The sequence below is a fragment of the Echinops telfairi genome, unplaced genomic scaffold (assembly GCF_000313985.2).
Source record: "Echinops telfairi isolate 266 unplaced genomic scaffold, ASM31398v2 ScPeMD7_15;HRSCAF=58, whole genome shotgun sequence".
NCBI classification, from domain to species: domain Eukaryota; kingdom Metazoa; phylum Chordata; class Mammalia; order Afrosoricida; family Tenrecidae; genus Echinops; species Echinops telfairi.
Window position 1 is genome coordinate 4,320,174 of NW_022103912.1, and position 16,163 is coordinate 4,336,336.

Here is a 16,163-nt window from a genome sequence, read left to right on the forward strand (position 1 = left end):
ATCCAAAACCAAACTCACTGCCATCGGGCCGCTTCTGACTCACAGCAACCTCCTGGGACAGAGCTGAACCGCCCCGTGGATTTCCGCAGCTGTGAATCTGTATGGGGGCAGAGAGCCTGGTCTTCCTCCTTTGGAGCCAGCTGTTGGTATAGCCCACTACACCGCCGGGGCTCTTCAAGGTGTAATTGCCCATGTAAATAAGCCAAACCGTGTAGAACTCTGTACAGACAGACGTGAACGTCCATGTCCGTCCTCACGGCCACACTCCTTAGCAAACCACTGTGGTCTGCCATGTGGTCTGCTAAACGGGTTCTTACCTTGGGCCTGTCCTGCCCTGCTCAGGCAGCCACAGGCCAGTCAGAGAGGAACTTGCTGCGTAGGTGGTTTTCAGTGGGTATGTGTTTGGGAGCATATAGTAGGCTTTCCCCGCCCACTGCACCCCCCCACCCCTGGCAAGATGCCTCTGTGGTGTCACGTCCCCAGCAGCTATAGATCTGTCTTGCTCTAACTCGTGCCAGGATCCTAAGTGTCAAGGGGCAGTTTGTGTCTGTGAATGGGCAAGCTGGTGAATTGTATTCACGGGAGCCATTTAGAAAGGCAGCTGGATGACCTAAATTTGATTCCTGGTTTTATCAGTCATCAACTCAGACATCAGAAAAGTAACCTAAGCCCTGAATCTTAATTTTCTCATCTATAAAAATCAGAAACATAACTTTTTTCATACTTTATGCTGAATACTTAGTACATCGCCTGGCATGTAAACCAAAAAAAATCTGTTGCCATTCGGTTGATTCAACTCCTGGTGACCCCATCTGTGCAGAAAACAAATGTGCCCAATAGGGTTTTCAAGGTTATGACTGTGGGACGTGATCACCAGGCCTTTCTTCCAAGGTGCGTCTGAGTAGTTTCAAAATGCCTAGTTTGGGTTAGTGGTCAGGTACTTAGCACCTGTGCTAGCCCGAACTGCTAGCTGGTGTCAATTCAGTGTGAAGGGTTTTATTGAGAGAGAGAGAGTGTGTGTGTGTGTGTTTTGTTGTCTTTTTCACTTGTTGGCAGGCCTTCTAAAATGCCCATGATTTCTCATTGTGAAGCCTTCTTGGAGTCCACCTTCTCATTTAAATGATGCCGATTGCACCTACCACTGTACTGTTGTGAAGATCACATAAGCAAGTGTCTTTTCTTTCTTGGTTTACAGCTGCAGGCAAATCATGCCAATTTACAAGCCAAGTACTGTGAGCGAAAGAAGACACTGGCAGAGGTGAGAAGAGTTTCTGTTCCTCTCGGTGCTTTGCCACTGGTGTCTCTGATAAGCACTAATGGGGTGCTGTGACTCACCATCCTGTGTGCTGCACACTGATCCCGTTCTCAGGGGACCTCAGACAGTTACATGTTGGTGTATGACTAGTGTCCGTCATTTGTCCGCATTGCCATGTTCTAAACCAGCGGTTCTCAACCTGTGGGTCATGACCCCTTTGGGGGTCGAATGACCTTTTCACTGGGGTCACCTAAGACCATCGGAAAACACATAATTACATACTGTTTTGTGATTAATCATTATGCTTTAATTATGTTTAAGTTCAATTCATAACAATGATAATACATCCTGCATATCAGATATTTACATTTATGATTTATAACAGTAGCAAAATTACAGTAATGAAGTAGCAACGAAAATAATTTTATGGTTGGGGGTCACCACATCATGAGGAACTGTATTAAAGGGTCGCGGCGTTAGGAAGGTTGAGAAGCAGTGTTCTAAACTATCAAGTGTTCTTGGTGGGGGACATCACCATGGGCTGCAAGAGTCAGGTCAAGTGTGGTCCTTCATAGTAAATGACCCCTGCTCCTCAAGCAGGTCTTACAGTGCTTCAAAAATGCCACCTTCCTTGCGAGTGGGAGGTCTTTTTTAAGGAACTAGAAGACCGGCGTGTTAACAGTTTGTGTTCTGAGTTACCTCCTCGGTGGGACCCACGAGGAAGAGTGGGTGGGGGGAGGTGTGGGGTGTGACTCATTTTCGAAGTCGAGGGGCACGTCTGCCATCTCCTATCATCACTCCCACGGTGCCAGGTGAGAACGAATGACTGCAACACTCTGTCATGAGGAGCGTTGGGCCCTGTCTGTTGCTTCGTGTCCACAGAGAGCCATTGTCACCAGGATCCGACAACTCCCTTCGTCACGAAACTTGTGTGGCTGCTGTAGCTGGGCTTTGAAGGGACCTCATGCAGTGACCCTTAGAGCTGTCCAGGCCATTTGGGAGTAGGGCTGGTCTCAGAGTGACCATCACCTCTGATACCAGCCCAGCCCCTAGTCTTCTACAGTCTACCTGAAAGTTGCCCATTAAAAACGCTTATTTCCGCAGCGTCTGCAGCATTTCACTTCTGACCCGAATTGGTCTGTTCAGTATGCCTCACAGTATTTGCAAAGGGCAGACACAAGAATGTCAGTTAGAATTTTTAAAAGGCTTTCATTATTGTGCCTGCCTTCCACTTGGACAGATCGCCTTCCCGAGTGCTGTCTGGTGGCATACTGGGTACACATTAGGATGCTCACCGCAAGGGCAGCGGCTGGAAGCCACCGTGAGAAAGATGAGTCTTTCTACTCATGTGACGCCTCAGCGCCTCAGAAACCCAGCTGGGCAGTTCGACTGCCCCGGTGGGTCACGCTGAGTGAGAATCGACTCAGTGGCAGTGAGAGGACCACATCCCTTGTGCCTTACATGGCCGGTTCCTAGGGACAGCAATCCCTGCCACCTTGTCTTTAATATGACAGGGTCCCGGGCATGACGTGTACAGAGTTAAAGATCAATCTGTGTGTAACAATCTGGAAGAGGGTAAGAGCCAACACCCTCAATATCAATTCTCTAAACATTTCGCTGCCTTCAGATGTGGCCCCTACCTGACTACAGAGTGGCCTTTTGCAGCTTGTGCTTGTGAGCACCTTTCCTGTGCTGCGCGTGGAGGGTGTGACTTGTCAGTAGTAAGAGCTGTGCATCCTCTCTTCACATGATAATAGCGCTGAATGAGGAACCCTGGGGGTGCAGTGGTGTATGCTGTTGTTAGGCTGAGATCCACATGGTCGGCAGTTCAAAACCACCAGTGGCTCTTTGGGAGAAAAACTGGGCTTTCTACTCCTGTAAACAGTTAGAGTCTCGGACCCCAGCAGAGGGTCGCTGTGAGTCAGCACTGACTGATGGTAGTGAGTTTGATTTGGTTTGGGTGTGCTCTGGCCGTATGGCTTGTGTTAGTCCATTGGATCTTCACGATGGCCCTTTCAGCAAACCGTTACAGCAGGTGTTCTGCGCAAGCAAAGAGGTTAAACAACTAACTTGCTACAGACCGTGTAGTCGGTTGCCAGAATTTGAAAGCAGACAGTCTGGCACAGAAGCTCTCTCACCTTGTATCTGATAGGGCAGTCAGATTAATTCCCTTCTAGATCGCTGGGCAGCTATATAGATGATGCTTGCTTCTCTAGGATGCAGAAGAGCGTGCCTTGCAGAAGTAATGGGCTTCACCTCTGCCCCTCAGCCTTCTGCTCGCTTCAGGACCCAGGGTTGGGCACACCATCTCATGCCAGTTTTACCTCCTTGGCAAAAGCTGCCCTTCTGAGTTATCCTAGTGACACTGAAAATGGGGACCCCAATCTTTTTGCTGCGTGTAGGAAAAGCACAGCATGAGTGGTGGAGGACAGACGGCCTGCATGACGTGGAGGAGGCTGTTTCAAGGTGGCGGCAGCCATGGCTGGGTCTGCTCTGCTGTGGGCAGCTATGCCCACTTCAACTGCCACAGTGTGATTTGCTCTGTGCAAGGTTGTGTTTTATAGACACAGGTTAATCTTTTTTTTTTTATCGTTTTATTAGGGGCTCATACGACTCTTATCACAATCCATACATACATCAATTGTGTAAAGCGCATTTGTGCATTCATTGCCCTCGTCATTCTCAAAACATTTGCTCTCCACTTAAGCCCCCGGCATCAGGTCCTCATTTTTCCCTCCCTCCCCACTCCCCGCTCCCTCATGAGCCCTTGATAATTTATAAATTGTTATTTTGTCATATCTTGTCCTGTCCGACGTCTCCCTTCACCCACTTTTCTGTTGTCCGTCCCCCAGGGAGGAGGTCACATAGAGTTCCTTGTAATCGGTTCCCTCTTTCCAACCCACTCTCCCACTGCCCTCCCAGTATCACCGCTCACACCTCTGGTCCTGTAGGGATCATCCGCCCTGGGTTCCCTGTATTTCCATTAGACACAGGTTCTAAAGACCTTTATGAGCTGCTGCTTCCAAGTGACCATTCATTCATTGAGTTGATAACATTTTTTTTTATGGTTTTATCTTTCTCTAAAGGATTGATAATTCTTGGTTGTGTGCTCACCTTTAATTTTGAAGGTCCTTGTGGATACGGGGTCCGTTTTCTGCAGCCTACGTTATGTGATTATTCTAGAAGAACGGGGCCCACGATTTGGGATAGTCTTGGATGGGTAGGGTCTTTCCCATCATCACCTGACTATTCCCAGCTGTGTGGGACCCCCCCCAACCCCCAAGACTCCGCACCAGCTCTTGCATTCAGTGAGACATGGTGTGTTGCCTGGCTGTCCTTCAGCAGATGCCAGCCCTGCAGACCGTCTTATGTCCTTGAACTCCAGAACGTAGTCTTGAGTCCATTCCAGTCTGCTGGCCGTTGTTCTTATCCCCTGAGACGCTCCACTCTGGCTCCAGCGTCACAGTTTGGTTTTGGGGACTTGAGACCGACAGAATAGCTGTGACCTGATTTGTTCTCAGCTGGAACCTTAGGAAACTTTTTTTAAAACTTATTTTTTGAATAGGCAACATTCATATGATTCAGAATTCAAAAGGTAGTTTATACCTGGTAACCCAACTACCCAGCTGCCTACTTGGGCAGCCAGAGCACCCAGTTTCAGGAGTGTATGCCCACGCAAGCAGCTACATGTACGTAACATTTTTAGTCATTTACACAGTCAGAAGCATGTCATGCCCATAGTTTTGAACCTTGTTTATTTTTTTTACCTAGCAGTAGGTATTGGAGAGTTTCTATAGCAATACAGAAATAAGCTGATTCTTTTTTTAATTGCTGCTTAGCATTCTATTATCATCTGTGATGACTATGTAACTGGTCACTTTATACAGAGAAATCTGAGTTTTTTGGAAAAGTCTTTTATTGAAACCTCCACCTGCTTCACAAGGAGCTCTGGGATGCATGTTTCAGCACTTGACCCCGGCAGCCTCCCGCCGGGAGGAAGAAGTGACAGTCTGCTTCCGGAGGGATGACCGCCTGGGAAGGCCCATGGGGCAGTCCTGCTTTGTTCTGCAGGCTCGCTAAGATTTAACTTGAGGATTAAGGTTTGTGTTTGGTGTTATGTTCCTTGAGGCAAAATCATCCAAGAAGGACAGAGCTTAACCGTGCCCCTGCTAATAGTCATAATGCTGGTGTTCTGAGATCTAAACCCAGGATTGTCTGACTTCCGTAACCACTGCTTGCTGCTGAAAAGCACCTGCTTTGCTCATTCACCTGTTGGCTGCTGTAATTTAACGCCATTGCCAAAGTTTCTGTGGTCATCAGTGTGGGTCAAGAAGGATCTGGTCTTAAACTTCCCATCATGGCTCTCTACCTCCATCCCATTGCTCATCTCCACCTATATTCTCAATGTACTGTACCTGAAGTGGTGTCCAGATGTGAGCTAAGGGGGGGGGGGGGGCGCGGTTATTACTCACTGCCATCAAGTCAGTGCTGACTCATAGTGACCCCATGTGTGTTTCCGAGACTGACTTTATGGGAGTGGAAAGCCCGGTCTTTCTCCTGAGAAGCTGCTGGTGTCTCAGTCTGCCAACCATGTGGATTGCAGCCCGGTGCGTAAGCACTGCCCCCCCCAGGCTTCTTTAAGAGGGAAAGGAGGAGCGCTTACTCTTGTATCCCACCAAGCAGCGGAGCCTCCATTCTCTCCTGCAGTTACAGAGCCACAGCGAGAAACTGGACAAAGAACAGGCAGCCCTCGAGAAGATAGAAGCCCAAGCTGATCCCAGGTAAGAGGCTTGCTTCCTCCTGCATTCATTCTCGATTTGGAAAGTGTGGGTTTGCCTTCAGTGCCTGGTTGAATGTGATGGAGCACTGGACTGAGGAGCCAGGAGTCACTGGTTCAGGCTCAGACAGCTCCATCGATTTCAGTTGCTGATCCCGACTGCTGTCTGTCAGACTTCTGCCCTTGACCCTCCGGACCCACATTGTTCAGGTGCCTGCTGACATGCTGGACTTGCGTTGTTAGCCGCCCTCTTCCACCCAGTTCCCCGTGATCACAAACTCTTTAAGAAACCCGAAGCTACACATTTGCACTACAAAAGGTACCAGGGCTTTCTTGCCCCTTGGCCACCCAGTTCTGTCTCTCAGACTCGGTGGCTGTCTGCAGTGTTGGCACTCAGTTAACCCATCTTCTTGGGAAGGAGGTGCACCCTGTTTGGGGTCAAGTAGTGCCTTTGTTTTCTCTTTTCCCTCGTAAAAGTCGTCACCTTGAGGGGAGAGAGGGGAATCATGTGCATTTGACCTTTGATCCCCAAGCTCTTCAGAAGGTAAATCCTTCTAGGCGTCACTCCTTTGAAGGGGAGCGTGAAATCATAAGTAGTTTCAGACACAGAATGAGCAGTTCTGGGTTTAATGGACATTGTTAGTCAAGAAATGCCCCCAGAGTCCTTGGCTCTGTCGGTAGAAACCCTCTGTTCGTGATGTGGAACAAAGCCTTGTCAGACCCTTGACAGCCTCGTCCATCAGAGTAGTGCTTGCAGTGGCCTTCAGCAACGTGTTGTTGCCTTTCCGAGCGGATATTAAACGTAGTTGGGTTGCCTGCTCTGCTAGTAAGTGGCGCCGAGTATATGCAGGACACTCAGAACGCCTTGGTGTTTCGGCGCTGTCTGACAGTTGGGAATCCGTAATGTTTGTTTGGATGTGGCCTCCGGGGCTTTGTCTAAATGACAGTAATGTCAGCTGAGAAGAAGTTGTCACCACGTGTGGGGAAGCCATTAAACATTCTTGGGGGAGACAAAGGAAATTTAAAGGGGCGGCCCCTTTTAGCTGGGGATCCGGTTTTAGCGGCCATGCTTAGCCTCGTAATGACCTGTTGGGTGTCATGGTTTTGGTCATTTCTCCACAGTATCCTGCAGAACTTGAGAGCACTTGTAGCCATGAATGAAAATCTCAAGAGTCAGGAGCAGGAGTTCAAAGCACATTGTCGGGTAAGTGCTGCTTGGTGTTGGCAGACAGTGAACTAGGATAGGACTCGTGTCAGATCCCTCAGTCGTAGTTGCTGCCTATCTTCACGGTGCCACCGTAAAGGGGGACTTAGGAAGAAGTCACAAATCCCTCGTCTACAGTGGCTAGAGTACGACTGTCCCAGGCTCCCTCTGAGGACAACGCGAGTGAGTAGGGTAGTAACTGCATGCCAAGTCCGAAAATTGAAGCCAGAGTCTGAATAAAGTCAGTGTTTTTCAAATGGACTAGGCCGGTTACAAGAACGTTTCATAAAGTGTAAAAACAACTCCTACTTAGTTGACAGTGGCCTTTGTGAAAAGAACGCAGCCCTTTACGCCCAAGGCTTACGGAAAACAGGCCCTTCTCCTGCTGTCTAGGACGGCGGTGTAAATTCGGTGTGAGGTAGCTGCTGTGGGAGGTTGTAAGTGGAGCCAGTGAGTTTTGTTTGAGCTGTGGGTAAGGGGAGGCTCCTGACACCGAAGCCAAAGGGAAGCTCACTGCCACGAGTCCATCTGAATGGTAACAAAGTGAAGGTAGGTCTTACTTCAAGCAGGGTGCATGGCCAATGGAGGAGGCGCTTGGGTGAGGCAGGGCTGGGAGGTCCCCAGGTAAGGTGGACAGGTGGGTAAGTCTGAAGAGAAGAAACAGACCACACCCACGGAGGTTAACCTCTAAACACTTGTTTACTTCAGTTCTCAGCAGATGTTTCTCTCGGCTCTTTAAAAGAAAGGACCTTTCTGACTGAGTGGTATCCCTCTGGGAGGCAGGGGGCAGTTGATAGGCTGAAAGTTGGGGACTAGTGCAACTAGTGAACTTTTTGTCCTAGCGTGAAACGCGTGGAGTGTTGAGAATTAGACCTCCACGTGAAAGAGCTAGCGAGGTGCCTCCAGTGACGGGCCTGTGGGCGCTGTGTTGACATGTGCATTGCTCTCAAGGAGGAGCTGACACGCCTGCAGCAGGACATTGAAACCCTGAAAGCTGAGCGCGCCCCAGGCGGAGAAGGAAAGGTAAGAATGACTCCTCGTGTCCGGCAGGTACTGTTGCACCCTAGCTAGTGAAAGGACTCCTAGGGACCAGTCTTAGAGACTGCTGCTCAAAACCACCTGGCCCTCAACACACACATTCCAGGACAAGAACCTCCTCTGAGCACAGACTGGGGCTGAGGCTGTAGACCAAAGCTAAGTGAGGCCTCGCAACATCGACAAGAAAATAGACACACACTCCTCAACTGTGTTTATCCCATGGTTTTCAGACTTCCATCTCTCCGTTTCTTTCCCCTGGACGGAAAGGGCAGCAGTAGGTATTGAGAGCGACCCCGTCCAGCAGTGATTAACAAGATTGTACCGCTCTGGCTGCGCGTGCCAGTTAAAGAGCGCTCGCAGGACCAACCGAAGCCCTGTTTCCCCTTCAACCTGTTCTCCTAGTTTAGTGTCCCTCTGCCCAGTCCACCCCTCGGTTATGCCTAGGATAGACCCCATTTGACAAAGATACCTGGTCAGCTGGTTCTCTGAACAAGGAACTTGATCTCCCAAGGGACTATTGTGGATTTCTGTTGTAGGAGATGACAGTCTGTTTTCCTACCCCAAGTAAGATTGTAGGAATCTTTGTGTTTTTCTTTTCTCTCTCAGATTTTATTCAAGTCTTATTTCCTGAGGATCCCTGAGTTGAGGCCATGAGAGCTTAGCCTGCCCTTAGATTGTGTGCACCTTGTGCCTTGTGAAAATGAGCAACTTGTGGCTTCAGGAGGGATAGAGACTTGTCCAAGCAAACCAGCACCACTCAACCTGCCCCCTGCCACCCTACACCGACTGCCCCTGCCACCCTACACCGAATGCCCCTGCCACCCTCAGCTGCCAGAGGTGTCCCTTCTGTCTCCGTGTGGCTGTGTCACTTCGGTGTTTCTCAAGCTGGCGATGCCACCCCCTGGGCTGCAGAAGCAGGTGCCTCCACGCTGTCGTGGATAATGCAGGAACCTTCTTCAGTGCCAGGAGGGTGCTGGATTTTATTGTTGGTGTTCTTTTTCTGAAAAGTGGTCTGTAGGCCAGATCCATGTGGAAGCCGTGCTTTGCCATGTCAGAGTGCTGGGGAGGCAAACAGCAGTGCCTGGCCATGGAGTGTAGTCCCGTTCCCAGAACTGGCAGTCTGCCTTCCATTTTCCCTAAACTCTGGAGGGACCCTGGAGGCTCATCAAGTGAGTCAGCCTCTGAGCTTGGGTGAGGGGCTTCACAAGGTTCTCCACAAACATTCTGGAGCCCCTTTGTACAGCGCACAGGCTGAGGACTGCCTCTCTCTTTCCTCAGCAGTCACGCGTTGTGAGAGGAACGATCACTTAGATTTAGAGTTGCAATTGAGCCCTATAAAGTCCGGGGCTTTCCTTCGTGTTCCCTCTCTGAACATCAGGCTTGGTCAGGGAACTGCAAAACTGGGCTTGGTTCCACTCCCCAACCCATGCCTGCCCCCCTGCAGACCTCAGCTTCGGCCCAGCCCCAGAAGGCGGTTATCATGTGTTTGTCATTTCAGACCCCCACCAGCGAAGAGCCGCCCGGTGACCTGAGCTCTGTGATGACTCATAACGTAAGTGCTGCGCTCCCCAGGGCTGGTTGTCCCGGCCGAGGGAGCCCTTTTCCCTCCTGTGTATCAGCTGCCAGCTCTGCTTTTCCTCCTCCTCTGTTGGGACCTTGGGGTTAGCATGACCCGTCCGTCCCACACCTCTAGCCCCTCCGATGGATTGCCCTAGGGGGAGTCCCTACAGGCCATGACTCGAGTGGGGTTTTCTCCTGTCCAGGGCCCGGACATCTCAGCTGGGAAAGAGGGAGAGCTGCATTAGGCTCAGCTCCACTCACACCCATAGGCTCTGTGCGGAGGGGGCAGTGTGGAGGGAAATGTGTCGCTGTGGTACGGCACCCCAGGAATCAGCACACTTCTGGAAGGGGCTGGATGGTAAATGTTTTTTAGCTTTGTTGCCAGACTGTTACTGCTATAGTAGCCATAGTAACTGTGCAAATGGGTGGGCATGACTCTGCTCATTAAACCTCTAAATACAGAAGCAGGCGAAAGGTAAACTAGTCTCACGGGCTGTGGTGTGCTGGCCGTTCTCTGTGTAAAGCAGTACATACCCAGGGCCCGACACGCACCGGCTTTTAGGAAGAAGAGAGCCAGGGAACGAGGAGGAGGGCAGTGGCTGCTGGGCTTTGGCTTCCTTCATAGCGTTCCCTTCCCTTTGTACTGCAGCTCCAAGGAGATGTGTGACTTCAAGGAAGTGTCTGGGATCGGCCTTCCTCTGAGTGTGTTGTGTTTGTGGGTGTGCACACTGGAAGACGGGCACTTCTCACCCCTTTTATGACTTTCTCTGGGGCTGCAAATTATCTGCATGTTTCCAACGCATGGTATTTCGTGAAAGACTGCTGTTGTTAACTACCTTTGAGATGTAGCTATGACAGCCGCACGCGTCAGGGTTAGACTGTTGTGATCCACTTGCCTTTCACCCGCTGATCATTTTAAAGTGGATCCCCAGGCCTTTCTGCATCTGAGCACTGCGGAAGCCAGCATGTTCCCGATGCTCCACCATGCAGCGTCCTAGCAGCACACGCGTGTTGGCTGCTGCACAAGAGGTGCATCACCAGAAAGCAAACTGACTTCCCACATGGAGGGCGGGATTTCTGCCACTGAGCCCCAGCTCCTCCCCTCTTTAAGTCGGTGCTGTCCAGAAGGACTTCTCCGGTGATGTTTTTGTATTTGCACTGTTCCGCATGATCGTAGCAGAGAACCTTTACACTGAGTTCTTGTACAGCCACATGTGGCTGGCAGCCATCCAGTAAAGAGCACAGCTGTAACCGTGCAGGTCAGTGAAAACACTGCTCCTGGGGCGTTCTGACACTCCTGGTTCATTCCAAGCCAGCCTCTGTCTGTGCTCATTGGGTTGCTGCAGAGAAGCTCTGTCTGTAATGCAATCAATCGCTGGGTCTCATCAAGGCACCCTAAAAAACGTGACACTTAGCAAAACAGGATGTTCCAAGGGAGTCTGCTGGGCCAATAAATTTAAGGCAGAGGGTCACCTTAGAAGGTATGGAGAAAGGTGGATGGGGGGGTGGGGGGCAGGGCATGGAGTGGAGACCCAGTGCCCATCTGTAGACAACTGGACATCCCCCTACAAGGGGTCACAGGGAAGAGAATAGCCAGTCAGGGTGCAGTATAGCACCGATGAGCACACAACCTTCCTCTAGTTCTTTGGTGCTTCCTTCCCCGCTCTATCATGACCTCAGTTCTACCTTACAAATTGGATTAGACCAGAACATGCACACTGCCACAGGCAAGAGCCCGCCACACAGGGAATCTAGGATAGATAAACCCCCCAGGGTCAGCAATGAGCGTAGAGATACCAGGAAAATCAGGGAGGGTAGGGGGAGAGAGGGGGAAATCGATCACAAGGATCAATCTATAACCCCTTCCCAGGGGGACGAACAACTAACAAGTGGGTGAGGGGCAACGGAGGACACTGTAAGATATGAAAATAGTAATCTATAACTTATCAAGGGGCTCCTGAGGGAGGGTGGGCAGGGAGGGAGGGGGAAGAAATGGGGAGCTGATAGCGGGCTCAAGTGGGAAGAGAATGCTTTGAAAATGATAATGGCAGCATTATGTGCAAATATGCTTGATAACACTGGATGAATGTGTGGATTGTGATTAGAGATGTAAGAGCCCCCAATAAAAGTATTTAATTTAAAGAAAAGTATGGAGAATGTTTTGGGTATTTCAAGGGACTCTGGATGAATTTTCTTAAGGGACACAGGATAATAATAGGTGCTTAGGAAGAATTTTTTTTTTAGTCATTTTATTGGGAGCTCATACAACTCTTACCACAATCCATCCATCCATCCATGTGTCAAGCACGTGTGTACATTAATTGCCCTCATCATTCTCACATCATTTGCCTTCTACTTGAGCCCTTGGTATCAGCTTCTCATTTTCCCCCCTCCTTCCACCCTCATGAAGCCTTGATAATTTATAAATTATTATTATTTTTTCATGCCTTACAATGATAACTGTCTTCCTTCACCCACTTTTCTGTTGCCCATTCCCCTGGGAGGGGCCTATATGTCGATCATTGAGATCCGTTCACCCTTTCTTCCCCAGCTTCCCCTTCCCCTCCTGGTATGGCTATTCTCAACATTGGGCCGGAGGGGCTCATCTGTCCTGGATTCCCCGTGTTTCCAGCTCTTATCTGTACCCGTGTACCTGCTCTGGTTTGGCAGGATTTGTAAGGTAGAATTGGGATCATGATAATGGAGGGGAGGAAGCATTAAGGAACTAGAGGAAAGTTGTATGTTTCATCGTTGCTACACTGCGCCCTGACTGGCTCGTCTCCTCCCCACAACCCTTCTGTAAGATGACGTCCAGTTGCCTACAGATGGGCTTTGGGTCCCCGCTCTGCACTCCCCCTCATTCACAATGATAAGATTTTTTGTTCTGGGTCTTTGATGCCCGATACCTGATCCTACCAACACTTTTTCATCACACAGGCTGGTGTGCTTCTTCCATGTGGGTTTTGTTGCTTCTCAGCTAGATGGCCGCTTGTTTATCTTCAAACCTTTAAGACCCCAGATGCTATATCTTTAGATAGCCGGGCACCATCAGCTTTCTTCACCACATTTACGTAAGCATCCATTTTGTCTTCAGTGATCGTGTTGGGAAGGTGAGCATCATGGAATGCCAGTTTAATAGAACAAAGTGTTCTTGTGTTGAGGGAGTGCTTGAGCAGAGAGGCCCAATGGCTTAGGAAGAATTTTTAGGAAAGTTGAAAACTACATTAGTGAGAGAAGAGCCAAGGAAGTTGTGCCTTAGATTTTTTTCCCCTCATCACCTCAGTGTGCCTGCTACTTCTTCAGGGGTAGCAGAGGCTGTCCTATGAGATCTTTGCTGAAACCTTACCCTGTTCAGCCCTGATCTTTTTGTTCCATCAAATCAAAGAACATTTAAAAGGCCCGCAATTAGAATCTCAAGGATGCCCAGACTGCCATGTTGAAGTGTGAATCAGAGGGCTGGATAATTCGAGGATGGAAACACCACCTTCAGGTGTGCTGCAGACCTAGAGGGAGGAGATGATGAGGAACAGTAACTTCACAAGTTGGTATTTTTGTTTAATAAAGGTTTTTGTCATTTGTATAGCAGTACTTTTGATTTAATATCGTAGAAGCCTAGACAGCAAAACAGCATCATCTCCAAATGTTGTGCAAATGCAACAAAAATTCCATACATAATCATTTGTCATCTTATCATAGTTGGAGGGGAGGAAGGACTTGGAGGTAGCTCGGTTTCTCCTGGTTCCCAGAAGGTAGGGTTGTTCTGAAGTGTGTGAACGAGTGTCAGACTCGCTCATGACTTGTAACCTGACCCCAGCACAGCCCTTTGAGAAAAGGAACATGGGCGCAGAGGGCTGCCTGTGAGGAGAAGAACATACTCACCTTCAGAGACTGAGAACGGAAGTGTCCTATTCCCAGATTACTGTGGCCGTTTCCAATTTTTAGGATGACCTGGACAGACGGTATACTATGGAGAAAGAGAAGCTGTACAAAATCCGTTTACTACAGGTGAGTAAAACCGCGAACCAGAAAGGAAAGAAAAACGTTTACAGAAACATCAGTGCCCTAACTGAGCATGAATTTCCGTTGGCGTAATGAGAAAGTCCATGTCTGAGAACTAGAAAACCTTGGTGATGTGGCCCCTGTTTACCAGTTTTGTCTGGAGTGTGACTGCATGATTTTTTTAAGTGATAATAATAAATGGTGTTGGCATATTACTTTCAAAATCATCTCAGCTTCTTACCCCGCCTCTCACCCAGGGGGCGAGTAAATGCTATTAGCCTTATTTTTGCATAAAGATATGACTTCCAATAGGTATAAGTATTTGCTGAAAGTCAAGTATAAGTAAATGTAAGAGCTAGGATTCAAGTTCCAATGTTCTTTTCTAGTAATTTTCTCCAATACTAAGTGACTATTTTGCCCGTGTATTTAAACAAAACTTTGGTAGTCAAAATTGCATTTTAAAGGCCTAATATTCCCAGTATTTGACTCATGGAAGGTCAAACGCCAAGTGTTAACTCGTGTTTCTGTTGTTTTGTTTGCTTTTAAATTGCATCTGGCTTCAGCCTTCATTCTGTGCTCCGGAAGGTGGGGGGTCGGAGTCTGGTGGGGATGGCCAAAGGTGCCATCGGGCTTAGTCTGATGCTGTTTCTCCCCTCTCTGGCTCTTGCTTGTTATGTGCTGAGCTGTGTGGTTAAACTAGAGCCGCGGTGGTACAGTGGCTGTACCTAGGGCTACTAACTGCGAGGTCAGCACTTGTAAATCAGCCGCTCCCCAGAAGAAAGATGAGGCTCTCTGCTCCTGTAAATCGTTACCGTCTAAGAAGCCCCCAGGGGCAGTTCTCCTGTGCACTAGGGTCGTGCCGAGTTGGAATCAACTGGATAGTCTTGAGGCTTTTGGGGATGGTTAAATTTGGGCTAGTCACATTTACCCTAAGAGCCACACTTGATCGGTCCTTAAAGAGGCCCGGAATGAAATGTTGCAAATGTCTGTGACTACCGAGTGCTGCTTGCACCTTCAGCTTTGCCTAGGATCCTGAGTGTAGCCAAGGAGGTGGCCAACTCTGGGAGCTGGCTGAGAAGCAATGCATCTGTAGAGATCACGTAGGCAGCTCAGTTCTGACTTACAGCACCCTATAGGACACAGTCGAACTGCCCCTTTGAGTTTCTGAGTCTGCACATATTTACAGGAACCGTCAACCTCATCTTTCTCCTGTGGAGCAGCTGAGAGTTTCAAATTGCAAGACCTTCTCTGTATTGGCCACCAGGGTTCAAAGTAGAGGGATCTTCCATGGAAATTACCTACAAAAGGCAGTTCCTCACATGGCGGGCGAGCTGCAGTGAAACCAATCACCTGCTAGAAGGTCTGAGGCAGGGCAGGGCCAGAGGGACGGACAGAACAGAAGTGGGTGGGAAGAGGTTGTGGAACTGTGTCCTGCTGGGTTTAGTATTGAGCAGATAAATGAAAAAGGAGTCAACGGTGAGTTTCTGACACGAGTAATCGGGGGGATGCTTGGTCCATGGAGGAAAGGCTTGAAAGGGAAGGACAGTGGGTGTGGAGTGTGCATAGGCGTGCTAATGAGAACCTTTGGGGCTTTGAGAAGTTGGGGTGCCAACCACGAAGAAAAGCCTAGGAAGGGGCTGTCGTGTGGTGGTGCCTCTGAGCTGTTTGGTGGAAATTGGGTCCAATGCCATCTTGGTGCTTCCTGAGACTATGAAAATACAAACCCACGAGGCCCACGAGGCCAAGCGCTGGTGAGCAGAGCGGTGAAGACAGCAGGGGAAAGGAGGAGTTCCCAGTGAGGATGCCGCCAGCCGCCAGAGGGGAATGGGTCAGGAGGCCTGTGGGACTCACAGAGAGCTCAGGAAAAGGGAGTGGTCAACTTCATGGAGTTGACTCCCAGCTCTTGCTAACTCATTGTGTGTATGTCTTAGTAGAACTTTCCCCTGGGGTTTTCAGTGGCAGGTTTTTTACCAGTAGGTGGATTTGAACTTTCATCCTCTCAGCCACTGAGCAGTTAACCGTTTGCACTGCCCAAGGACCAGAGAGAATGACAACAGGCCAAGGAAGGCAGAAGCAGAGAATCTGCTAGATGTCTCCCAGCGGACATCTGTGGCAATTGACCAGCTCTGTTCCGGGGTGTTGGGCAGAAGCCTGGAGACCCACTGACAGGGAGGAATTAGGAGGCACTGAGCGCCCACAGCTCACAGTAAACGTGGCTGCAGAAGGGAAGAGAAAGAAGTTGATAGCTGAGAGGTGGTGAGTCTTAAAGGAGGGGTGTGTTTTAGTGGTGGCAGGTGGTTTTTTAAGGAGTCAGGGACTGGAGCATATGT

General features: G+C 49.4%; 1 protein-coding gene across 2 annotated transcripts in view; it reads left to right on the plus strand.

Moving 5' to 3' along the window:
* The window catches only part of CCDC93 (coiled-coil domain containing 93), a 93,251-nt gene that overhangs the window by 64,027 nt on the left and 13,061 nt on the right, over nt 1-16,163 (plus strand). For both annotated transcript variants that reach the window (XM_045287409.1, XM_004711910.3), the window contains 6 exons: nt 1,196-1,258; nt 5,963-6,036; nt 7,155-7,236; nt 8,188-8,259; nt 9,773-9,826; nt 13,777-13,839. In XM_045287409.1, coding sequence (XP_045143344.1) covers nt 1,196-1,258; nt 5,963-6,036; nt 7,155-7,236; nt 8,188-8,259; nt 9,773-9,826; nt 13,777-13,839 — 408 coding nt within the window. The remainder of the gene's footprint in view (nt 1-1,195; nt 1,259-5,962; nt 6,037-7,154; nt 7,237-8,187; nt 8,260-9,772; nt 9,827-13,776; nt 13,840-16,163) is intronic.